Source organism: Phyllostomus discolor, chromosome 8 (genome assembly GCF_004126475.2).
Source record: "Phyllostomus discolor isolate MPI-MPIP mPhyDis1 chromosome 8, mPhyDis1.pri.v3, whole genome shotgun sequence".
NCBI classification, from domain to species: domain Eukaryota; kingdom Metazoa; phylum Chordata; class Mammalia; order Chiroptera; family Phyllostomidae; genus Phyllostomus; species Phyllostomus discolor.
In genome coordinates, this window is record NC_040910.2 from 66449591 (window position 1) to 66476045 (window position 26455).

A 26455-nucleotide genomic window follows, 5' to 3' on the forward strand; every position below is an offset into this window, starting at 1 on the left:
ATGTAATTGACACGCTAAGAAAGGAAAAAAAACACAAAGCACACAAAATGCTCAATTAACAACCTCAAAAGGCAGAAACTGTGTAGAAGACAAAAGTAGTAGCAAAGAACAAAGTCAACAAGTAGAAAACTAGCAACTATGACAGATATTAAACCAACTATATCAATATCTCTTAAATATCAATGGTCTAAATGCACCAGTGAAAAAGCAAAAATTGTCAAAATAAATTAAAGAAGACTTCCAGACTTCCGGCTAAGATGGAGGCATAGGTGAACACACTGTGCCTCCTCACACAACCAAAATTAAGGACAACAAAAATTTAGAAACAAAAAAACAACCAGAACAGACAGAAAATTGAACTGTATGGAAGTCCGACAATCATTCATCAGACTGGTAAGAGGGTTGGAGTCGGCAGTCTGTGGAGAGGGGTTGAGACAGGAAAAAGTGGTGGCTAGCAGACCTGGGCACACAGGACCCAGGCAGCAGTTGGCGAACCCCAGGCACGCAGGTGGTGGCCAGAGACCCCTGTGACAGACCCCAGGCGCTGGGAGGGAACAAGCAGACCCAGTGAGGCTCACAAGGCAGCTGGCTGTCCGCAGTCACACATTTGCAGGTAGATAAACCAAGTCAAAATGGGCAGTGACACAGACCACTCAACCCAGGGACCCAGTGCTGTGAAATAAGCCTAAAAGCACTGATTGAAAACACTTGTGGGGGTTGAGGTGCCAGGAGAGACTCCCAGAGTCACAGGAAAGTTCATTGGAGAGTCCCACAGGGTCCTAGAACATGCACAAGCCTGCCCGCCCACCCACCCAGGAACCAGCACCAGAAGGGCCCAATTTGCTTGGGGGAAGCGGCAGAGGGGACAGAAATCTGAGAGAGAGCAGAGCAAGTACCATTGTTCCCTCTCTGACCCCACCCCTACATACAGCATCACAACCCAGTAACTGGGTTGCCCCGCCCTGGTGAACACCTAAGGCTCCACCCCTCACTACATAACAGGCACAACCAGACAAAAAATAAAAAAGGCTCAAATGGAGAACAAATCAAAGCCCCAGAGCCAATACTTTTAAATGACTAAGAGATACCCCACCTATCAGATACTCAGTTCAAAGCACTGGTGATTAGGATGCTCACAGAATTGGTTGATTTTGGTTGCAAATTAGATGAAAGCTACACTAAGTGAAATGAAGAAAAATGCACAGGGAACCAATAGTGACAGAAAGAAAACTGGGTCTCAATCTGCACCAGAAGGGCCCAACTTGCTTGTGAGTAGCAGGGAAAGTGACTGAGAGACAGCAGAGAGCTGAGCAAGTGGCATTGCTCCCTCTTGGACCCCTCCCCCACATAGACCATCAGAATGCAGAGAAGAGGTACGCCGCTCTGGTAAATACCTAAGGCTCCGCCCCTTACTACAAAACAGGAGCACTAAAACAAAAAAAAATATATGGCCCAAATGAAAGATCAAAGCTCCAGGAAAAAATAGAACTAGATGATGAAAAGATAGCCAACCTATCAGATGCAGAGTTGAAAACACTGGTAATCAGGATGCTCACAGAATGATGAGCCATCCTAAACAGGATGGTTCAGTATGGTCACAAAATAGAGGAAAAAGTGAAGGCTATGCAAAGTGAAATAAAAGAAAATGTACAGGAAACCAACAGTGACAGAAAGGAAACCAGGTCTCAAATCAACAATTTGGACCAGAAGGAAGAAAGAAACATTCAACCAGAACAGAAGGAAGAAACAAGAATTCAAAAAAATAAGGAGAGGCTTAGGAACCTCTGGGACAAACTTAAACATTCCAACATCCGAATCATAGGGGTGCAAGAAGGAGAAGAGGAAGAGCAAGAAATGGAAAACTTATTTGAAAACATAATGAAAGAGAACTTCCCCAGTCTGGCAAAGGAAAGAGACTTCCAGGAAGTCCAGGAAGCTCAGAGAGTCCCAAACAAGTTGGACCCAAGGAAGCACACACCAAGACACATCATAATTACATTACCCAAGATTAAAGATAAGGAGAGAATCTTAACAACAGCAGGAGAAAAGGAGACAGTTACCTACAAAGGAGTTCCCAGAAGACTATCAACTGAGTTCTTCAAAGAAACCTTACAGGCCAGAAAGGGCTGGAAAGAAGTATTCAAAGTCATGAAAGGCAAGGACCTACATCCATGATTACTCTATCCAGCAAAGCTATCATTTAGAATAGAAGGGCAGGTAAACTGCTTCCCAGATAAGGTCAAGTGAAAGGAGTTCATCATCAGCAAGCCCTTATAATATGAAATGTTAAAGGAACTTATCTAAGAAAAAGAAGATGAAAATACAAATAAAATGACAACAAACTCACAGCTATCAACAACTGAACCAAAAAAACCCCCCAAAACAAACACAAAACAAACTAAGCAAATAACTAGAACAGGAAAAGATTCACAAAAATAGAGCTCACATGGAGGGTTATCAGCAGGGAGGGGGAGGAGGGAGAATGGGGGAAAAGGTACAGGGAATAAGCAGCATACATGGTAGGTACAAAATAGACAGGGTTAGGTTAAGAATAGTATGGGAAGTGGAACAGCCAAAGAACTCATACATGACCTACGGACATGAACTAAGGTGGGGGAGATGCTGGGTACCGGGGGTGTGTAGGGCAGAGGGTAATGAAGGAAAGAAAAAAATGGGACAACCGTAATAGCATAATCAATAAAGTATTATTTAAAAAATAGATTAAAAAAAAAACATGGCTCAGGGGATTGAGTGCTGGCCTGTGAACCGAAAGGTTGCTGGTTTGATTCCCTCTCAGGGAACATGCCTGGGTTGTGGGTAGGTCCCTAGTAGGGGGCGTGCAAGAAGCAACTGAATGGTGTTTCTCTGACACATTGATGTTTCTCTCCCTCTCTTTCTCCCTCAATTCCCTTCTCTCTCTCTAAAAATAAATAAATAAAACTTAAAAAGACCCAAGTATATGTTGTATATAAGGAACTCAGTTTAAATATAAAGATAATATCATAATCTATATACTAGGTTCCATATATATAGATTAAAAGGGATAGAGGAAGATATATCATACTAAAGCTAATTAAAAGGAGTGAGATTAGCTATGTTAATTTCCCCCAGAGCAAGGAAAGTTATCAGGGATAAAGAGGAATGGCAGTTAATGGTAAAGAGGTCATTCCTCAAGCAGATACTTGTGAAGTGTGGGGCTTGTCTCTTTTTGAAATATGGAAGCAAGGCAGAGATTGAAGAGACTCCTGAATCAATGCAGGCAAAGAATGTTGTACCTGCCCATTGGCTGGAGGTTTCAGCATCTTCTGTCTTATGGAACCCACCTGGACTTGGTTTTCCTGGAAGGCTAAAGCTCTTTGGGTCCCAAAGAAAGAGGAATCAGATTGCTACTTTGCTCACCTGAGGCCCACAAGTTTTCATTTTGATGGATTACCACAATGTAAGAAACCCTAAAGATTTGTCTTGCCTGCTGAGGAAATACAAAACCATGGAGATGTAAAGTGAAATGACCCACTTAGGGAAACCCAGAGACACGAGGAAAGAGGACCACAGTGGATATTTGGAGCAGCCGGCAACCAGTGAAGTAGAAATAAGAGTCAGAAAAGAAATTTTACATCAGTGCACATACTCAAGGGGATCAGCTACGAATACAAACAAAGCTGCCCAGAGCCTGCTACTGCAATCACCGTGATGGAACAGAGGTCATGGACCAGGCAAAGCAATGATGAGAGCCAGTGGGGTTATCTCGCTGAGTGTTACAGTTGCTCCAAAGTGATTAGAAAGAAATGGTATAGAATTACCCCAGGAACAGACAGGTAGACGGAATGCAGAGCCCAGAAATGCATGTGAGGACTCATCAGATGACAGGATTTCTCTTTAGGGGGAGCTGGCTTATTTAATAGATGGGGCTGGCATAATTGGCTACTCATCTGAAAATAGATCAGCAAAACTCCACTCATACCATGTATAAAAGTAGGTTCCACGTGTATTGAAATGCACAAAATAAGTGTAAAAATACCTTAAGAACATTAAAAGACAATGAAAGAACAAGTTAGATGAACACAGTGAGAGATGCCCAGTGGGCCAGCCAGGATTTCTTCCCACACGGAGGAGGTGCATGCATGCAGTTGAGATTTTCATGGCAGATACCAACATCAGCAAGGTCAATAGACAAATGGAAGACTGGAAAAAGTGTCTATTGCACAGCAGATGGAAGACAGTTTAATATCCTTAATACACAGAAAGCTTAGATAAATTGATAGTAAAAAAAAAAACAATAGAAATACTGGTCCAATTGCCAATATAGATAGACAATTTCCCAAACTGGAAATGCCTATAAATCTATGAAGGATGTCCAATAAATATGTGAAGATGTACTCATCACTACTAACATTCAGAGAAATTAAAATTATAATAACAGAGAGATAGCTTTTGTCCCCTCACCAGGCTGGCAAAAACTGAGAAGGGGAACAACACGCATTCTAGGGAGAGAGGAGGGGGACCGGGAAGTTCTGCCTACGGCCAATGGGAATGTGGCCGACAACGTCCTTTTCAGGGAAGAAAACTATCAATACCTGTTAAAATGTGCCCATAATCTCTGATCTAAAAATATCACTTTTGGGAATCTAGCCTAACAGGAAAAAATTGCCAACGTATGAGAATATATATATAATATGTATAATATATATAACCAAAAATTATATAATTTTCATATAAAAATTACCAAGGTATGAGAAGAATGTTGACTGCATCATTTTTTATATCAAAACACAAAACAACTAAAAAGACTAGTTTGAATGTCTATTACCAAGAAAATAGCTAAATAAACCACGGTGTATATATACCCATACCATGGAATGTTATGCACCTAATTAAAATGATTAAGTTAGATCTATAGCATCCAATCTGGAGAGATGTCCAGGATGTATCATTGAGAAAAGCAAGTGGTAGATTAATATAAACAATATTACTATGCATAAACACATACATTTATGTAAAACAAGTAACAGAAAGTGCTATATATGAGTGTATTGTTTGTATGATTATAAAGAAAGGAATGGAAGGTTATATGGTTCTCACACAGGGTTCCTTATCCTTATAACTTTTGTGGCCACTTGGCATGTGACAAAGTACACTGCCCACAACAAATCTTATTTATTTATTTATTTATTTTATTGGCAGAGGGAAAGGGGTGGAAAAAGAGAGGGAGAGAAATATATAGTTGTCTATTGCATGCCCCCACTAGGGACCTAGCCTGGAACCCAGGTATGTGCCTGACCAGGAATTGGTCCGGTGACCCTTTGGTTCTCAGGTCAGCACTCAATCCACTGAGCCACACCAGCCAGGGCTGTTCACAACAAATCTAAATAAATACTAGTGTGGAAGAAAAACTGGGCACCCTTCTTTATAAACAGAGAGGTTGGTTGCTGGGCTGAAAGAAGGAGAATTATTGGTGATTTTTGGATATATTTTTATATTTTTTCACTGAATATGGTTAACACGTATTACTTTTGTAATATTTGAAGGGGAATTTAATATAGTTTTTGGTAGAAAGAGCATATGTAAGAAGCTACACAAGAACAAATGAAGCTGTTAAACTTTTATTCTGATGTATTTGGATATGCACATTATGATCCCCTATTAACACCACCCTTCCATGTCTGCTGAAGAAGTGATTCTGTAAGAAACAAAATTCTTAACTGAAGAAGGTGACTCCATGGTAGAGAGCACAGAGGCAAAGTGGACTCAGCACAAGAGAAGGGCTGAATGCACTCAAAGCACCAGCTCGCTAGCTGCATTCACACAGGCATTCGAACAGCAAGTCAGCTCGACTCTCGAAGGGTCTTGGATCTGAAGTACTGATCTTACTTTAGCTGGTTGCGCGGTACTGCAGGCTGAGGTAAGGAATTCTTCAAATATTTTTCAGTGCTTCTAATTCCAGAGAAAAATTCCACCTGAGTCTGAATGTCACCTGCATGCAGGGTCTAAGTCACCTGCATGGGTGATCATAATGGATAAGCTGATAGACAAGTTAACAAGATCAGATGGGGCCACAAAGAACAGAGATGTCTGCATGCAAAGTAGCCACTCTCCTTTACAACTGCAATTAAGACAACAGGAACCCAGTGTAATTCCAGAAGCATGAGACTGCTGTTGCAGGGACTTAAACCCACACCAACAGGTCGGCAGTATGTGCAGATGTACATGTGCACAGGAAGTGCTGCTAACAGTATTGGTGAATGGCACTGTTGACTCAGCCCGATACACATTTGTGGGGAAAGTGGATGGGACAGCCTGGGCCTTGTGTAACGAGGGGGCTCTGTTAGCCCTGCGTGCTGAGGTGCGTTTCTTAGGCGGAGGCACTCCGCTCAGCTGGTGGGAGTTTCTCCTCTATAACTGTTTCTTGGCTAGCATGTCAGCTTTGTAGGTAAGGGTCTCTTCCAGCAGGCAAAGGCTCAGAAATATTAAAAGGCACACACCAGAAAACTTAATATCACCAGTGTGTTAAGACTCATTTATTGTCTAAACTGTTCTCAACTGTTCTGTGTAGCCTAGAAACTATTAGCTGCAGCTCACAACTTACAAAAGCTTCAAGCAGATCCCGAGGTCATCTCCTCTTTGCCTACCACCAGGAACACTGTGAACACCAGCCGCTGCCTCATCAAAGCCCCAATGCTCCAGACTCGTCCCTGGCCCTTAGGGGATGCAGGCAAGCAAGCTTGGGGTCTGTTAGTTAAGCAGAGGCTCACTCTTAGTGTTTCAATAGAACTCCAGTGAACAAAAAGAACTCCCTTAGGGCACCCTGTCTGTCTCAGGAGAGAGGAGCAAAGAGGGGTACCCTGCAAATCTCCACTCGGTTGGCAGCCTCCTCCATTTCTTCCCTGAGGGCGTCGGCTTTGGCACCGGCAGGCTGTAAGCTGCTGGACAAACCTGAAGACTTGGAAGTCTGCTGCCACCTGATGGAAAACAGGAGAAAAATAGGAGAGGTGTGAGACAGGTAGAACCCTGGGCATACTGTGGGTTGCCCAGGCTGAGAAACAGCTGGTTACAAATGCTACCCAGTGGACACCATGCTGACCATCAGCTGCTGCTTCAGGCAGGGCACCAGCCCCAGTTTACCACCATGTTCCCTCCTGTCTTCTGACCACAAAGGCCAAATGACAGCGCCACTGTGCTCTTTGAAGCTCTCAGTCTGTTTCATTCCCTTAAACTCCCTGCCTGTCCCGTGGGCATTTGAGTTTGGAAATGTTCACCTACTTGGGTAAAACCAATAACGTAGGCTAGGTGACAGGATACATCACTAAGGAAAAAAAAAGTCTGAAGGCAAAACTCTCCATGGATGAAGCCAAGGGTCCTTATGATTAAATTTAGTTTTAAATCCTAGCTCTAGAACTCCTCTCCCTCTCCCTCTCCCTCTCTCTCTTTCTCTCAGATCCGACCAATCAGCTTCCAGCATGACCCCTCACCCCTTACCCAGGGTGTCTTGTAATTCTTCCTTGTATAATCTGTAACCTGCACACCATTGAGGAATGAATTCCTGCTTTGGGGCATTAGCTCCCCGTTCTCCTCAGTGTTGCCTTTCATAATAAAATCACCCATCTTTCTCCATTGCAGTTCTTGGTGTTTCATGTTTGGCTCTGCTCACACTGGGTGGATAAACTCTTTCTGTTCTGTAATTCTGGTGAGTGCACACACACACACACACACACACACACACACACACATCCCTAGCAACATTTAGATACCTCATTTATGGTTTTTTAAGCATTTATCTTTGTGCAGGCCTTCTGAGGAAGCTACTCCAGAAACTTTTACGGGAAGTACAAATATTTCTGGTTGCTGTGTCATCATCAGGGACGCACCAGAAGCACGCCCTGGAGGAAGGCTGCAATTGTGCAGACAGGAGCAGCCACAGTGGGGAAGGGCAGTGGGTTCTCTTCCATTCAGCCTATAAACTCAATGGCAGAGAGAGGTAGGTCAGCAAGCAAGAAGAATAAGCCAAACGGGTCATTGTATCAAAAACCAGTCCATTCGATCCTTTATTTTCTACTTGTAATAAGGACATGAGATATATGACTATTTCTAGCTTTGATAAAAACGCTAATGTAATGAGGACGACAAGAGCAGCTGACGCCTGGCTGCAGTCTCAGGAGGGCAAGAGGGACACCAGGGTAGGGCTGCTGTGCAGTCTAGGAGGCAGCTGCTTCTCACAGGGCTGATGAAGCTCAGGCAGGGGCTGGGTTGTGTGTTTCCGCATGTTTCCATTAACAAGAGAAGCTGGAAATTGTCATGTAAACTCTCCAGATGAAAGGCAGCAACAGATTAAATAGTTTCTTTTAAACGCTCTGCTGGTCAACAACATACAGAGCAAACCACACAGCTCCTCAGGCTCCATCCAAAGAAGAAAGAAGTGCAGCGTTACTCTGACTTTGAGAGTCAAGAATCTGATTCCTAGGTGTTTTCTCTACACATTTTTTTTTCCTTTTGGCTATAAGCAAGACAAAAAGTGCAAGAATCTATGATACAAAAAAGAGAAACTAAAGCTATCTTTGCTATTAGCAAACAGTAGCAAAATTAAGTGTTGTCACTTAAAAATGCACTCATGAGAAAACTACGTACAAAAGGCATTGAGACATTAAAGCTGTATTGATACCCTAAAGACAGACACACCACATATTTTGAGAAAGCAGCCCTGGCCGAGTAGCTCAATTGGTTAGAGCATTGTCCTGACACACTAAGGTTGCAGATGTGATCCCTGGTCAGGGAACATACAAGAGAAAACCAATCAATGCACAGATAAATGGAACAACAAATAGCAATGTTTCTCTTTCTCTCTCTAAATCAATTAAAAATGTTTCAAAAAAGAATTCAAGGACAGTTAGAAAAGAAATATTTCCCTCAAAGACATTTAAAAATCTAAGCTAACAGATAAAGATTAATAAAAAGTCCTGGGCAATTCTTTCTTATAATGATTTGCCTTACAAAAATGTTATGTGTCTTTAATACCTCCCATGTTAAACCATTTAACACAAAGCATTAAAGTGTTTTGGCATATTTTATTTTAGTTTTTCACTTTTAAAATTATGTTTTGATTATGCTATTACGGTTGTCCCATTTTTTTCTCTCCCCTTTATTCCCCTCCACCCTGCACCCCCACTCCCACCAGCATTTCTCAACCTTATTTCATGTCCATGGGTCATGTATATAAGCTCTGTGGCTTCTACATTTCCAGTACTATTCTTAACCTACCTCTGTCTATTTTGCACCAGCCATTTTTTAAAAAGATTTTGTTTATTTATTTTTAGAGAGGGAATGGAGGGAGAAAGAGAGAGAGAGAGAAACATCAATGTGTGGTTGCTGGGGGCCATGGCCTGCAACCCAGGCATGTGCCCTGACTGGGAATCAAACCTGTGACACTTTGGTTCGCAGCCCGCGCTCAATCCACTGAGCTACACCAGCCAGGGCTTGCACCAGCCATTTATGCTTCCTATTCCCTGTACCTCGTCCCCTATTCTCCCCCTGCCCCCTCCCCACTGATAACTTTCCATATGATCTCCATTTCTGAGAATCTTTTCCTGTTCTAGTTGTTTGCTTAGTTTCTTTTTGCATGTTTTTTTTTTTAGGTTCAGTTGTTGATAGCTGTGAGTTTGTTGTCATTTTATTTGTATTTTCATCTTCTTTTTCTTAGATAAGTTCCTTTAACATTTCATATTATAAGGGCTTGCTGATGATGAACTCCTTTCATTTGACCTTATCTGGGAAGCAGTTTACCTGCCCTTCTATTCTAAATGATAGCTTTGCTGGATAGAGTAATCATGGATGTAGGTCCTTGCCTTTCATGACTTTGAATACTTCTTTCCAGCCCCTTCTGGTCTATAAGGTTTCTTTGAAGAACTCAGTTGATAGTCTTCTGGGAACTCCTTTGTAGGTAACTGTCTCCTTTTCTCCTGCTGTTATTAAGATTCTCTCCTTATCTTTAATCTTGGGTAATGTAATTATGATGTGTCTTGGTGTGTGCTTCCTTGGGTCCAACTTGTTTGGGACTCTCTGAGCTTCCTGGACTTCCTGAAAGTCTCTTTCCTTTGCCAGACTGGGGAAGTTCTCTTTCATTATGTTTTCAAATAAGTTTTCCATTTCTTGCTCTTCCTCTTCTCCTTCTTGCACCCCTATGATTCGGATGTTGGAATGTTTAAGTTTGTCCCAGAGGTTCCTAAGCCTGTCCTTATATTTTTGAATTCTTGTTTCTTCCTTCTGTTCTGGTTGAATGTTTCTTTCTTCCTTCTGGGTCAAATTGTTGATTTGAGACCTGGTTTCCTTCCTGTCACTGTTGGTTTCCTTTACATTTTCTTTTATTTCGCTTTGCATAGCCTTCACTTTTTCCTCTATTTTGAGACATACTCAGTCATTTCTGTGAGCAACCTGATTACCAGTGTTTTGAATTCTGCATCTGATTGGCTATCTCTTCATCACTTAGTTCTATTTTTTTCTGGAGCTTTGATCTGTTCTTTCTTTTGGGCCATATTTTTTTGCCTTGGTGCACCTATTAGGTAGTAAGGGGAAGAGCCTTGGGTATTCTTCAGGAGAGGGCAAACACCTCCATCACTGCATCGTGGCACTGTATATGGAGGAGGGGTCAGAGGGAACAATGCCACTTGCTCAGCTCTCTGCTGGCTCTCAGTCACTTCTTCTACTACCCACAAGCAAATTGGGCCCTTCTGGTGCTGATTCCCAGGTGGGCAGGTTTGTGTAAGTTCTAGGACCCTGTGTATCTCTCCAACAAACTCTCCTGTGAGACTGGGAGTTTCTACTGCTGCTGCAACCCCCACAGGTTTTCACAGCCAGAGGTTTTTGAGGTTTTATTTCCCCATGCTAGAATCCTGGGTTGTACCGTCTGTCTCACTCCCCATTTGTTCCTCCCAGTGTATCTGCACACAAATGTGGGACCACCAGGTCCTCCAGCCACTACCTTGCTGTGAGTCCTCTCTACCCAAGCTGCCTATCTCTGCCCCTCCCACTGGTCAGGGTGAATGTTTCTTCTTTAACTCCTTGGTAGTTGGACTTCTTCTATACAGTTCAATTTTCTGGCAGTTCTGGTTATTTTTTGTTTTTAAAGTTGTTATTTTCCTTATTTTTGTTGTGCAAGGAGGCAAAGTGTATCTACCTACGCCTCCATCTTGGCCGGTAGTCTTTTTTTGTCTCATAAACTATGAGATGCTGTGGCTGTGATTTAAATCTCAGATAATAAATACACCTTCATGACAGATTGTGTGATCAGGCTACAGCTGCCATCTGGCAACCTGAAGGAAAAAACAACTAATCTATATATGAGTATAAAAAAAAAGTCAGGTGAGTATAAACACTGATTTGATTTTTATGGTTTTATAGATTTGGATTGGATTTTTTAAAAAGTTGAATTATATTTAATACATGTATATAAAGTGAAGACATTTTCCAAACTTATCTCTTTCTTTTTTTGTTTATCCTCTCCCTGCCAATTCTGTCCTTTAGTGAATAACATGGTAGTTAAAAATCATACAACTTTCCCCTCCCTTCACAGGGAATTTTATTTGTAATATATAAGTAATCTATTTTGATACTATAAAATTATAAGATATTATAAGATGTCCCAAAATGGTCTCTTTGTGGTAATAGCATAACAAAATATCAGAGGAAGCTTGGAAAAATTGTTCTAGGCAACATCTGCTAGGAAAAGGACATTAATCATGAACTTCAAGGTCTGGTGGCCTTTTCAGTCAGTTGTTCTACAAATAAATTCAAGAACTGTCCTGCTCTGTTCAGAGAAGAAACAGGGATTCTGAAGCAAGAGAAGAAACAGGGATTCTTATCCAATAAGAGTCTGAGCTTTAACATTTGAAGAATAGAAAGGTCATTTGTTCCCACTGAAGTAGCTGTTGTGACAGCCTCATTCTCTGGGAGGGGTGCTGTCACTACATGAGCTGGGGGAGAGGAAGGCAGAATACAAGCTTTGACGGAGGCTGAGGAAAGAAAACAGTCAGAAATAAGGGGAAGACATGTCAAGGGCGAGGAGAAGAGGGAAAAAGGTAGATGCAAGATAAGTTCAGGGCAACAAGAAGTGCAGAAGAATTTTTGGGAGCCAAACAGGAACATTTCTTTAGTAGGACATTCATTATCCCATCTGTCCAGACTGCATCCCCCTGTCACAGCATCCCCTGACTTTTAAGGCTCTGCCCCTCTACTGCTCTCAGGGGCTGGCCAAAGGCTCTGCAGTCTGCAAGGCTCCAGCCTGTGGTCTGGGGGAGGGCACCAGAGGCCAGCCAGGCCCATGCCCGCCCTTCATCACCTTGCCAATTGTGAGGCCGAGGAAGTAGCTCATCACTAACAATCAGGCAAGTGAAGCCCCTCCTCTACACATTTCCAACTGAAGCAAAAGAGAGAGAGCTCACGCTGTAGAGACCTAAGCCCAAGGCTCATCGAGTCAGCATGCAGACAATGGACCTGAGGAAAGGCAGCCTATGTGCAGAAAGAAGCAGGGGTGGGGGATCTTCCTGGTGGCAAAGGGGCCCTGCCGCCAGGCCCAGGATACTTAGAATGGCCACAGCCCTGAAATTAACTCCAGGAACTGCCCACCATGCTCCCCCAAACTCTCCATTTACTTGTGTTAGTTCACTTGCCTCCAAAGAAAGTAGGTGGCTTAGTCTGCTGGGACTGCCATAACAAAATGCCACAGGCTGGGGGCATAAACAATTCACAGTTCTGGAGGTCACCAGTCCAAGATCAAGGTCGCAGCAGGGTTTGGATTCTGGCAAAGGCTCTCTGCCTGGCCCACAGCAGTCTTCCCTCTGACCCTGTCTTCACAGGGCTTTGCTCTGAGTGCTCGCAGAGAGAAGCAGAGGGCGCTGTCTCTTCCCTCTCTCTACCTTTTCCTATAGGACCTCATTAAACCTTAATTACTGCCTAAAGGCTCTATCTCCAAATATAGTCATGTTGGCAGTTAGGATTTAATGGAAGAATTTTTGGTGGGGAAGAAACACAATTTAGTCCCCAGCAGTAGGACCCAGAGGCAGTTGTACAGCAGAAACATAAAGTGTCCTGGACCCAGGGGGTTCACCTTGAGATATATGTCCCTGAAAAAGTGAGGTGACTTTGGGAGCAATTGGGGTTCCTTCTTTAACCATTGTCAAACCAAACCAACAGCAGAAAAGACGTTTGTGTATCATTCACATTCACTTCATATCAATGCAACTCACTGTTTTTGAGTCTGCATAAAGCTTCCTTGAGTTTACCTCCACTCTTCTCATGTACAATCTTTTACTCATCTTCTAGGCTTCAGTATTATCTGAGGATATTAAGGTTTATGTAATTGTCTTTTGAAGCAGAGAGGTCAGGTTTACTTGAATAGTGGGAAATGTACCCACTAGATTTTGGCCTAAATAAAACATTGGATAAATTTGTTGGATTTGACAGTAACCCCAGAGCTGTGCTAGATTTCAAAGATCCAGTCACAGGACTATTGATCAAGATGTATGGATAATACACAAAAAGATCCTGCCTTTCTTCAAAGGGAGAGCATGTTTCTCCCTATTCCAGAGCATGTCTCTCCCTAGAATACACTGTTTAGTGTGGATAGTGTAGTTCATGAAAGACAGAACAGGGCTAAAGAAAGCTTTGGTAACCAGAAGGAGGATGACACAGGAATAGAATCTACCACGTGCAAAATTGCTAAGTGGGGAAGTTGTGTCGGGTAGAGGTGGGGGCAGTGGGAACCCAGCCTTTCCAAAAGAGTGGCTGGTGATCCCTGCTACTCAAGAGCACTGCATTGGCCTCACTCTCACTGCTGTATGTCAGGATGCAGGCCCCATGCTGCTACGAGTGGGGTGCTGGGTGAAAGGGCAGGAGGCTGGGTGAGCTGGCTGCTGCTTGTGGCTTTCAGTGAGGTCCTACAAGATGTATTAAGTCAGCTGCAATGGTTCTAGTCTGGGACTGAAGTGGGAAGAAAGAGGACCTCTTGTTAAGAGAGCCCCTCTCATTCTGAAGCCTACAAATTGAACTGAAGAAAATCCGTAATTGAGGCCTGGGGTTGGATCCCCACCACAGTTACTGAAGCAGAGACCCAAAGGGAAGGTAACTAAGTTTTTGAGGGGCTGAACTGCCAGTCATCTCCCTCCAAAACAATCCTCTACTCTCAAACTCACAACTGCACAAGAGGGCTGTGAATAACCACCAATATGATAAAGGAGACAAATCAGGTTTACCTGAGAATCATCTAAAAGGATGTGGGGTATTTTTTTTGGTGTGAAACAAAAAAGAATTGTAGGTCTGAATTGAAATTTGGAGAGGGGAGGTAGAGATTCCCTTACCACATTTTAATATACAAGAGAGGATGAGCTAAAAATACGGAAAAGTTGTTCAGTCATGGATTAAAGTCCCTAAGGACACTTCTCTGAGGTTCAGCCTCCATGATGCACTTGCTGTCACCATGGGTAACACAGCACAAGACTGGACTGCCCATGGCGGTCACCAGGAGAAACTCTTTCTCACCAGAGGACCAACGGCGATGGTGATGATGAACTTTGAAGCTAGCAGCCACCCTTCTGACCCAAAGCCCTGTGCTGGGCATTGGGGTCTTCCTCGTCAAAGCAAAGATGAGACCTCAGGGCTAAAAACCCAGGTCCCCACAGAAGGAAATCACTCAGCTAACCCAGGAGCATGGTGTCCACTACCCTCCAAATACCGGGACAGCCAGCACTTCTTCAGTCATCTTACATGCCTCCCAAAATATGGGACTTAAACCCCGTCCCATATTAGGTTACGGGACAGGTGTTATGGCAGGCAGTTTTATGTGGCACAAGAACACAGCAGTAAGTAACCCTAAGACAATACTGCCATGCAATCTGCTCTCCATTCTCCCAAGTCCACAGAAGAGAGACCCTCAGATCTGGGTCAGAACCACTACAGCAACTTTCCAACTCCTCCTCTTCCTTTGTAACAAAAGGGACAAGCTTCTGGAACATAGCCTTCTGTAGGCAAGAGGATCTAAAGTCTAGTAGCACTGGCTTTGCTTCATCCTGTTCACTTTCATGGTTACTTGGTATTTCTGGCAACAGACACTGCTGTTCCATTTATGATCGTGCTGCAATATTTCTTTGTTTGATTCATTTTGAAAAAGGAAATCAATTTTTCAAAGATGTGTAAGCACAAGTGGCAAAAATCATTCAAGTGGACTGATGTCTGGGAAACATCAAGTTAACTAAAGAAACCTTTGTTTTCCTGCAGATCAAAACTATGTTATTTCTGGTTTGGAGGGACTGCCTAATACTTTTTATTGGTCCAGAGGCAGAATTCCAGTGTCCCACCTAGTTACATAGCAGCTTCCTTGCACAAAGCACTTGGGAAGTGCTGTGATAAACACCATCTCATCTGACATACAAGACGACCTCCCTGGGAAACCACAAATGTTGTTACTACCTGTCTACAGGTGTGCAAGCTAGTCTGGGAGGTTAAGTGACTTGGCCAATGTAATAGGTCTAGAAAACAGGTGACCTTGACCTTGGTACTTCACTTCTGACTCCTAGTTCTCAACTCTGTCCTACATCTCTGAGCCCAAGTACATTGTTTTTGTTTCTTTTTCTCAAGAAAATTAAAACAAGATGCAGAGATTATTAAAATTGACCCACAACAGGCCTAAAGTAGAGCCCAACAGTTAAATCCATGTTAATATTCATGACCCTGCATTCTTTCCATTGCAGACTAAGCAAACACGCATACACCATTATAAACAATGAAGAGGCACATATGTGCAGCCCTGGTGCACACCGGCCACAGTAAAAGCCATCTCAAAGCCTCTGGCACTCCCCAGCTGTGACAGGAGTTTCCTGGCGGACTCTAGGAGACAGGTGCAGAGAGTCGCCCTGGTGGAACTTCACTTTTCTCATAGTGGTCTCAGGTGTTCAGAGAATGGCTACAGAATCGACATACCTGCACTGCCAGCTTCAGGAAAAGGCAGACTGGTCCCCAGAATCTGAAACTCCCCCCTCACTACAGACAGGACACAGCATCCATCCTACTACTGTGGTCTGTGATCCCGCTACCCTCCCCTTTCCTTCTACCCCAGCCACGCTGACCCTTGTTCAGTGCCCTGAACGCATTGTTCTAGTTCCATCTGAGGGCCTGTGCCTTTGCTGTTCCCAGTAAGTCATCTCATCCCCGCCTAATGCTGTTGCCCCTTCCCCAACATCCCCTCCCAGGATTATCCTGTGCTATGTTTACATGGCTCACGGCTGCCTGAAATTGGCTAGTGTGCATGCTCACTTGTCTAGTGTCCACTTCTCAACCAGACCAGAGGCTCCATGAGAGTGGGGCACCCATATCTCTGCCCCCTGCTCTTATCTCCAGTGCCTGACATGCAGGGGTGTTAAGAAAAACTTGGTGAATAAAAACATACACACAGCCATAAATGAGCTCCTACCCTCACCCCAAACAGGACCACTATTCCTTAGAAGAAGCAGAAATGAAAGTGAATATGCCCTATGCTACCTTGTTCGTGAAGAATCCATGTCCAGCACCAACTTTGCTAAATGTTTCCTCTGTTTTTGAATATTTGGGATTTCCACCTGTAGTGACAGATGAAAGACACAGTCAAATTGAAGCTCAAGATAAATTCTTCAAGAACTACTGACAGCCACACAACAATCCTTATTTGAATTTTTAATTCAAATTCTTGAAGCCTTTTCCTGAGCTAAACCCTGCACTTTCTTCACTGGACATCACCAGGAACCATCTTGGAGGTTTGCACCCCCAGCTCATGAGGCTTAGCCTCACTCCTGCTGCTGCCTCAGCCGCCAGAGCCAGGGCATCAGTCCTACTCCTCTCTACTGGCGCGAGGGCCCACGGCGGGGAGGAAGCAGATCTGACACACAGACCTAATTCAAAACAGACAGCAGAAGAATGACAAGAACAGGTCTCAGGAGGCCTAAGATGCTGTGGGCAATGCAATTAGGATGTGTTTTTATAGAAATAAGATTTTTTTTCCAAAGTAAATAATAAATACACATTACCATGGCTTTTCTCGGCTCTGAGGAGTTCTTCCATAGGGGTTGTATGTGGATGCTCTTTTTATCTTTTTATTTCTAAAAATGGCTTAACTGAACATTCCAAGGGAGGGTTTTTGGTTCCAAGCCCAGCAAAATTGGGGCAGGATGTGAGAATTTAAAAAGGAAAATTGACCATAATTAAACCAGTCATCTCAGGCTGCGGCTTTTATAGAAGGAAAAATGTGAGGAAGATCCAGTGTGCTGTGAGTGCTTTCAATTCACTCCTCCAGGCAGGGGTGAGTAATGGTGAGTGCAGAGACTTCCAATGGGGAGGAGAAGGTTAGGCATCTGGGGTAGCCCCACATCATCAAAGAGCCCAGAGGCAAAGCTGGGGAGTCACAGTGGCATCTTGGTCATACATGAAACCCCAGCACCCACGTCACAACTGTCTGTGGGATCTGCTTGGGGTTAGTTGGCATGCCAGACCATTTTTATGAGGAACAGAGGGTCTCTCCTGAATGTTCTAGGCTGGGCATGACCGTAACAGGATGCTATCTGGGAGTCTAGAGCTGGTCCATATCAAAGACTCATATCTAAGGTTTTCTCCTTGAGTGCTTTTAGGCACTAAGGCAGTTATTTACCCATGCATTCTACCCCAGAAACAGCGGCAGGGTAGCTAGAGCTGCTGGGGGTGGTCCAGAAAGGAAACCAGACATGGTCCAGTGTATGCTGTCCAATATGGTAGCCTCAAGCCACAGGTGGCTATACCACTTAAATTCAAATGAACAAAAATCATATAAAATTGAGTTCCTCAGTCACATTACACGCATTCCAGGAGCTCAAAAGCCATAGGAGGCTGGTGGTTACCACACTGTACAGCTGTGGAACTGTGTTGAGGGGGAACTATGCAGATGTGGAATAGTGCAACTGTGGAACTGTGCAGATGTGGAGCTGTGGAACTATGAAAATGTGAAGCTGTGCAGATGTAGAGCTGTGTAGATGTGAAGCTATGTAGCTATGGAACTGTGCAGATGAGGAACCGTGTAGAGGTGCAGATGGGGAACTGTACAGTCATGGAACTGTGCAGCTGTGGAACTGTGCAGATGTGAAACCTTTCCATAGTTGCAGGCAGTTCTGTGGGACAGCGCCAGCTAGGTTTTCTATGAGCAATTAAAGGCAACTGGGAAGAGTTCCCATGTTCAGGACAAATAAAATTCCTCCACTATTTCCTTTCTTACTTGTTTGGAGCTAGCAAAGTTGACACATAAACATTAAGGTTTCTTTTTAATAAAAGAGTTTTGTTAGTGTTCTTTAAAGTCCAAGAGAAGGGACCTATATAAACCAATGGCAAGAGACCTTTCAGAATCTCTGGGATACAGGTCCCCAGTCTCCTGGAAGGAGGGGTTGCTGTTCGTTTCACTGCAGATTTGAGATGGGTGGCAGGCTGGGGTGGTGGCAGTGGTGACCCTGGTGGAGAGGGCGGGGATGCTGCCAGCTGTGGCTCTGCCCTCTGGAATGACAACAGAGAGGAAAGTGGGTAGGAGGGGGACAGCAAACACTGAAAGGGCTACCTTGTCGGGCAATCCTGCAATCCTGACCGTGTGGTTGCATCGTAGCCTGGATGAGAAGCAGTGTCACAGAGAGGGGGGAGGGAGAGCCACAGTAACCAGAGTGGAGTGGAGCGACTGCAGGGCCCACTGCTTAGCCCTTCCCTGCCCATTCAGGCCTGGTCTCATCCACTGCTTACCTCAGCCAGCAAAAATAGGGGCTCGATCACATCTCTCTCCACTTGCAATTCAAAGTGGATCAGCTCCTGTGCCAGCTTGTCCTCTGCCTCTCCACAGAGTTTCAGCATCTTCCTGCGACAGGGGGGAAAAATCCACACTGAATACCCTGGAGGGCATGGTGCCACTGCGTCACACTGCCTTACCTCCCGGCCAGGTACACTGTCATGTGCCGGTGCTAATAAACTGGTTGAGTGCCACGGTGCCCTACGGACCAACCTGCTCCATCCATTTTCATTTCCGAAGTTATCAGGTTTTTTAAATGATGCTGAGTACCTACAGTGTGCATGGGGTAAAGGGGACATGGAGGGAAACATGGCAACAATGTGGGGAGAAGAGACTCACACACGTGGAATCCCCAGATGCTTCTGTTTCCCCCGAGGGCACTGGAGAAATTGGCTAAAATCGGTGCTCGGATAAACCAACACCTTCAAACACATAGCAAAAACTTGGTCTTTTTCCAACAGGCTCAAATAGAAAAAAAAAAAACACAAACCTCTCCTAAGCCATAAAAACAGGATGAACAGACAATTATCCAATGTAAAGTTGGAACGAAAAAACCATTCCAAAGTGTATTAATAAGAACCAAATAAAAAAAGAGCTGAATGAGTAGAAAGTGATACCATATTCCTAGGTGACAGAATATATTTCAAAGGTGTTACTTCCCCCTGAACGGCATCCAGGCAGCCCTCCCTTTTCGTGGTGCCACATTAACTGAAACTCACATAAAAAGTTTTTACAAATCAATAAAGGGTGAGAAGAGGCCGTTGCTATTCTGAAGTCAGTACACACTTCTCCTGGCCATACTGTCCACTTCTTACTAAATGTGTGTGTTCACACAGAATACATAATGTTGCATCACTTAGTTTAAAAAGTCTACATAATGGTTTCACACCAAATCTATCCTTCTATGACCTGATTTTTAAGTTCATCATTATCTTTGGGGCATATCCATCCCGACACACAGAATTAGATAGTTTTGCCATCCAGAATTCCATCCATGAGTACACCACCGTTTACGAGCCTTCCCCCGGTCATGACAGCAATGCTCTGGGGCTGGAACATGCAGGCCTACAGCACGTGTGCTTGTACAGTCTCCTGTCACATGTGTGAGTTTTTCAATGCAAAGGAGAGAAGGCGTGCATACCTGTAACCTTACTGGAGACTGCCAAACTGCGTTCGAAACTGGACTTCACCCTCACTGGTGCAAACAGGAGTTCCCACCACTCTGCCCTCCTGCCCACCCCAGGTACTGGTGGAAATGTTCATTTCTGCCAAACTAGTGTATACAAAATATGATCTCATCCAGGCTTTAATTTGCATTCCTTGACTCCTGGTGAGACTGAGTATCTTTTTTATGTTTTGGGCCATTCAGGATCCCTCTTCCATGAAGTGACTATTCATATTCTTTGGCTATTTTTGTATTGGGATTAGTTATTTGAATTTATTTGTAGGAGTTCTTCACATACTTACAGATATACGTATGTGGGCGCAGAGGGGATTCAAATTCTTTTTCATATCTGCTATAAATGTCAGCTCCCAGGCTGTGAGTTTATCTTTGTAGCTTTTTAATGGTGTTTTTAATCTGACTTTTCTGTTACTTGCCTCCATATTTCTAATGTTACTTCTTACATTTTTTCCTAATTGTAAGCATAATTATCAACTGTCAACTATGGAAAATGAGGATTTAGCTATCTTTACATTTCCCCTACCACCATTAATTCATATCAGCAGATGTTTAGAATTTACACATTTTGATAAGATATGCTATTTGGAGTAAGGCTGGGTAGTGTACTATGATTAGTGGTCTTTCCTACACATTTATTTGTTCTCTCTGGAGTTAATGATTGCCTTGTTTTCATTTGTTTGTTCAGTTTTCCATGGGCCCAACTATGGAACTCAAAATCCTCAGCCACTTTTCTAACTTGTCTTAAGACCCCGAACTACATTGATGCGAATGAATTTCACCTTCTTGAATCAGTGTCTCCCACACCTGCGTTGTCAATCTAGCTTGAGTCTGCCTTCTATCCCTGGGCACAGCTGTCTTCCTGCAGCCTTCCCTCACCACTCCCTGGCCTGTTCTCTCTGCCCTGTGCTGAATGTCTTGTTTCCTACAGTCTCTGTCTCCCTTTCCTGGTTACTCCTACATCACAGAGCACATCTGGCTTCAGCTTCCTGACACACTGGGTGGGGTGTCTGTTTCTGAAAAGATTCACGTCACAACGTTGTCCTGTGCCCTTACAATGCTCAGGGTAGTGAGTTCTGTGCAGATCACCTATCCCTCCATATGGTTGACGGCATTGCCCAATAATCATCTAGCCTCCAATGTTGCTTTTGGCAAGTCTGGAAGTATATGGATTTTAATCCTCTTATGTGACAATTTTCTTCTCTAGAAGATTGTAGAATCTTTGATTTGTCACTAGTACACACTACTGGTGAGTCCTGGCATAGGTTTAATTTTTTTCTACTGTATTAGCTCAGTGGGTCCTTACATATAGAAATAACATGTCTTTCACGTCTGGAACACTTTCAGATAATATTATTATTATTATTACTTCTACTACTACTACTATTATTATTACTATTACTATTATTATTTCTCTGCTTCTCAGTCCCTGTGGTCATCTTCTTGCTCTCTTTTCCAAATTCTTCTATACTTTCCAAATCTACTGAGAATGTCATATTTTTTCATTTCTATCAGCTTGCTTTTGATCTCTCACTATAGAAATAGTTTTATTAACATCCTATTTTAATTTAATAAATGCATTATTTTTTCTTCTCTCTTGAAAGCATAAGTCATAGTTTTCCTGAAATCTTCTCCTCCCCCATGTAGTATCTATTTCTTCCTGATTTTACTTCTGTATTATTTTCCCAGTTGTCTTGGTATCTAGGTTTCAGATGTCTGGTGATCTCCGGTGCCTGTCTATATATAAGGGTGGAGCCTAAGCAGCTCAGAAAATGTGAGTGGAGCTCATCAACTGTCAGCTCATCTGCAGATGATCTAGCTGGGCCATTCATTGGAGTATCACCTCCTTCAATGTCTTTGGGTCTTTAGCTCATTCCTGTTAGGCTGGGGGCTGCATGGGTTGGGGAGACAGCTGAAGAGTCTGAGCACCCAGTTGTATTAGATCACTTAGTCTCTTCTTTAACTTGGTCCCCTTACCTGGTGTCCCCAGAATAAAGAAGTTATTTTACCCTCCACTCCCTAAAGAATAAAGCTCCAGAGTTCAGCTGGAATTTAGGGTAACGGGATGAGTCTCCCAGCGGTGAGGCAGGTTCTAGGTTTGAGCAATCCAAGTGGTACCTGACTAGCTTTCAACCTATACTCAAAACTTCAATCACTTCCCTGCCCTCAAAGACCCACTATTGCAGAGATGCCTGTTGCCACTAATTCCGAGCCTTATAAGCATTTCAAGGAGTAAATGGTGTTGGCTTTGGGGATTCAGGTTTAGGAACTTGCTAAGGCAGTTCCCAATCAATCATGTGTTTTATTGTTCACAAATTTTGTTGCTGCTGTCTTTTCTCTTGTTTTTCCTGTATTTTTGGGTTTATGTCTTTTAAGAAAACAATCTCTTTGCTGTAGTGAATTTGGAAGGAACCAAAACTGGATGTGTGTGTTCAGCCTGTCATCTTTACCTGGGTATCCTCCATCTCTTTACTCTCAACCTTGCTGTGTCACAATTTAGGTGTGACTCTCAGAAATAGCACAGAATGATTACATGCTTATCCACCTGAGATTCTCTACATTATAAACAGCTGAGTTTATTCCATTTACATGTCTAATGATTACAGATACATGCAATAATTACTATTACCTTCATTTTCTGTTTTCTATTTATTATGCTTTTCTTTGCTTAGTTTTTTTTTCTTTTAACCCCTTCTAGGTTTTTTTTTCTATTTTATTTCCCTTTTTATCCTTTTACTACTTTTGAAGTTTTATATTCCATATCTATTCTTTTTTGTGGTTACTTTTAGTCTTCTAATATGTACATTTACTTTAAATGCAATCTTTATCCACTTTTCAAACAATATAGAACATGAAATACTAATTCCCTTTCCAATGTTTCATATTTTTATTTTCTAGTGTTTTAGTATCACTTTGCTTTACACTCCCACCAAATTAATCATTATATTGCTACTGTGAACTTAATGCTTATTTATATTTATTTACATTGAAGGGTAGAAGAATACACCACCCTAAAACATGCCACAATGGCATAAGGATTATTTTGAGCTGAAGGCAACTGAGAAGAAGCAGATACAGCATAAGCTCTCTGTGCTGTCTCTTCTCCACTTGCTTAAAATAGAACATAAATCTGTAAAACTGTGCTTCTTCCCCTTCTACCAGGAACGACAAAATTAACTTCCAGAGATAACTCTAGACTCTTATCAGCCTAGAGAAGACACCAAAGAAATAACAAACTTTACTCATGACCTCTTATCTTCCGTTAGTTTCCCTATATGTTTGCCCTCCCACAGTTGGTCGCGCTTGAAACCCAGATGTCTTTTCCTGTGTCTTGCCACTTCTCTAAAAATTATTGTTTTTTTGTTAAGAAGCTATATAAGTCAAAGTTCTAGCCACCCCTTTGAGTTACTAATGGCTGAGTTCTCCTATACACACACACTGCACATGTAAATACATTTGTATGCTTTTCTTTTGTTAATTTGTCCTTTGCCAATTTGATTTGCAGAGCCACAAAAAGGACCCCAACATGGCTGGAGAAAAAAAGAATTTTTTTCATTTCCATACCATATTCACTATCTTTTTAAAATGCTACTTTGTTATTTGCATTTCATTTTTCTGGACATAATTTATTTCACATAAACCTAAATAGTTTTTCAGTGAGGATATATGAGTAGTAAATCTCTAAATTTTTGCCTGAAAATATCATTCTTATCCCTTTATTCTTTTTTTTTTTTTTATTTTATTTATTTATTTTTAGAGAGGGAAGGGAGGGAGATAGAGAGAGAGAGAGAAACATCAATGTGCGGTTGCTGGGGGTTATGGCCTACAACCTGCATGTACCTGGGAATCGAACCTGCGACACTTTGGTTCACAGCCCGCGCTCAATCCACTGAGCTACGCCAGCCAGGGTTTATCCCTTTATTCTTTAATAATAATTTAGTTTATCATAGAATCATGTATTCTTACATTTTTGCTCAACACTTGAAGATTTTCCTCTATTATTTCCTGGCATTTATTTTGGCTGATGAATAAATAGTATACTATTGCTCTAATGGCTCTTTTATACATAATTACCGTTTTATCTGCTTACATTTTTTTCTTTTTGATAAATAATTCCCAGTTTTACTACAATGCATCCATGAGTAGATTTCCTTGTGTGGATCTTAATGAGGATTTTTTGTGCTTCTTAAATTTAAAGACTATGTCTTTCTTCCAGTCTAAAATCTACAAAAGAAAAATTCAACCACAAACTTTCCTTCTCCATATTATATTCTTCAGGCACTACTAGACATAGTTTTGTATTCTACCAACCATGCCTCTCCATTTAACAATGCCTGTATCCTTATCTCTTGTACTTCATTCTGTTTTTTTCTGAGTGGCTACTTCAGATTTGTTTTAAAGTTCACCAATTCTCTATTTAAGTGTAATTATCAGTTTACCTCAATTAAGTTTTTAAGTTGTAGTAAGCATAATTTGAGTTTTAAGAAGTTCTTTTGTTTTTTTCTTTGATTCTGCCCAATCTTTCTTTTTCATATTGTTTTATTCTTTCATCAAGGATTATTTTGTCCTCACTTAAATTTTACATTGAGGCATAACTGACATAAGCAGCATTACATTACTTTCAGGTGTACAGCACAATGATTCAGTATTTGATACACTGCAAAGTGATCACCACAACAGTCTAGTTAACATTTGTCACCATACATAGTTACAAAATATTTTCTTAAAAATATGGAATGCTTCACAAATTCATCCTTGCACAGTGGCTGTGTTAATATTCTCTGTATCGTGGCAATGTTAGAATATGTGCTGCCAAAGAAAACAACATCTCTAATTTTTAAATTTCATTTTAAACGTAATTATTTTACATTTTCTTTCATACCGTTCTATTATTTTTAGTTCTGAGGATACTGATTCTCTTATTCATTATGCATGAGGATTCTCTCTCATGTCAATTCTATTTTTAGTTTGTTTTTATTATGAGTTCAAAACCAGCAAGGGTTGTTCTTCTGGGAATCCTGTAAGTTCTGACATCTGACATCGGAAGGATTCATATTTGCTTTTACTGGGGCCCTGGGGATTTCAATTGTCCTTCAACAATTTTATGTTTATTTTTCCCCTTGGGAGCTGCCTCGCTACATAGACACTAAACATGACTTTGGGGCTGGGGATTTTGGTTTCTCACTGGCAACCTTTCCTCCCCCCACAAAGTCCGTGGCCAGACTAAAAGAGCCCACAGTGCTTCGCCAAGCAGTTCTGGTTCCCTTTTCATGGGTGGGGACTTACACAGATTTGTCAAACCCACACATGGTGTCACCTTACCCAAGAAGTGTGTCATCTCCCAGGATAGCTGACCCCTCCATCAAACACTGAGCCAGTGTTGTTAAAGGCAATTTTTTCTGAAAAGGAAAGAAAGGTTGTCATGAAAACTACTTCAATAGTCACCTGCTTACTCTAAAACAGCAGAATGTTAATACTCTGCTATATACTATATTAGCTAAGAAACAAATGACTTTAAAATATGTTTAAAACCTAAACATTTATAGGATTTAACAATGGGTTAGATTCAGAGATGTTAAAATTCAGAAAATTAGAACTGAATTAAATCACCAATTTAGAAAATAAGCCTAAAGTTTACATGCTGCATTTGTACATCAAGTGGGATAGCAGCAAGAAAAAAATTCAAAATTATAGTAACAAAAATTTAAGCAATGATTTAATTTCCAAAAACCAATCTCTTACCTGAAAAGTGTATTAGCCCCATTTTATAAATGAGGCAGATTATGGTCAAGACAGAGAGAAAAAAGTTTCACATTAAATTACAATACAAAGAATGTAAGCTTCAAGATAAAGACACGCTCCAAATAAGATAACAGAATAGACAACAAGCACATGAAAAGATTACAATCATTAGTGTGTAGGGAAATTCAAATCAAAGCCACAGTGAGATACCACCTCACACTAGGATGACTATAAAAGTAATGACCTAATAAATATATATATGTGTGTGCGCACGTGCACGCGCGTGTGTGTATGTGTATATTATTCTCACTTGAGAACATGCTTATTGATTTTAGAGAGAGGGCACGAGGGGAAGAGAGAGAGAGAAACATCAATGTGTGAAACAAACAACCGGTGGTCTCTCATATGTGCCCCAACTGGGGACCAGACCCGCAAGCATGTGCCCTGACAGGGAATCAAACCTAAGGCCTTTTGGTTTATGAGACAATGCTCCAACCAAGCCACACTGGCCAGGGCAATAGTATATACATTTAAAAATAAGGAAATAAGTACTGGGGGACATTCCAGTGGAGACACTGGAAACTTCACGCATTGCTGGTGGAAACGCACAAACGTGCAGCGTAGCGGGAAAGTCTGGCAGTATTTCAATAAGGTAAACAATTGTCATATGGCCCAGCAATTCCGCTCTTGGGTAGACACTCAAAATAACTGAAAACAAATGATGAGACAAA

At 42.1% G+C, this 26455-nt stretch overlaps 1 protein-coding gene and 1 pseudogene across 6 annotated transcripts in view; both read right to left on the reverse strand.

The window, feature by feature from the left end:
* ARHGAP44 (Rho GTPase activating protein 44) overlaps positions 1–26455 on the reverse strand; it is a 180999-nt gene that overhangs the window by 44895 nt on the left and 109649 nt on the right. For all 6 annotated transcript variants that reach the window (XM_028534442.1, XM_036032963.1, XM_028534445.2 and 3 more), the window contains exons 4-7: positions 25305–25381; positions 18760–18871; positions 16516–16592; positions 6839–6956 (exon numbers count right to left, since the gene is read on the reverse strand). In XM_028534442.1, coding sequence (XP_028390243.1) covers positions 6839–6956; positions 16516–16592; positions 18760–18871; positions 25305–25381 — 384 coding nt within the window. The remainder of the gene's footprint in view (positions 1–6838; positions 6957–16515; positions 16593–18759; positions 18872–25304; positions 25382–26455) is intronic.
* LOC114515426 lies at positions 24708–24805 on the reverse strand (annotated as a pseudogene).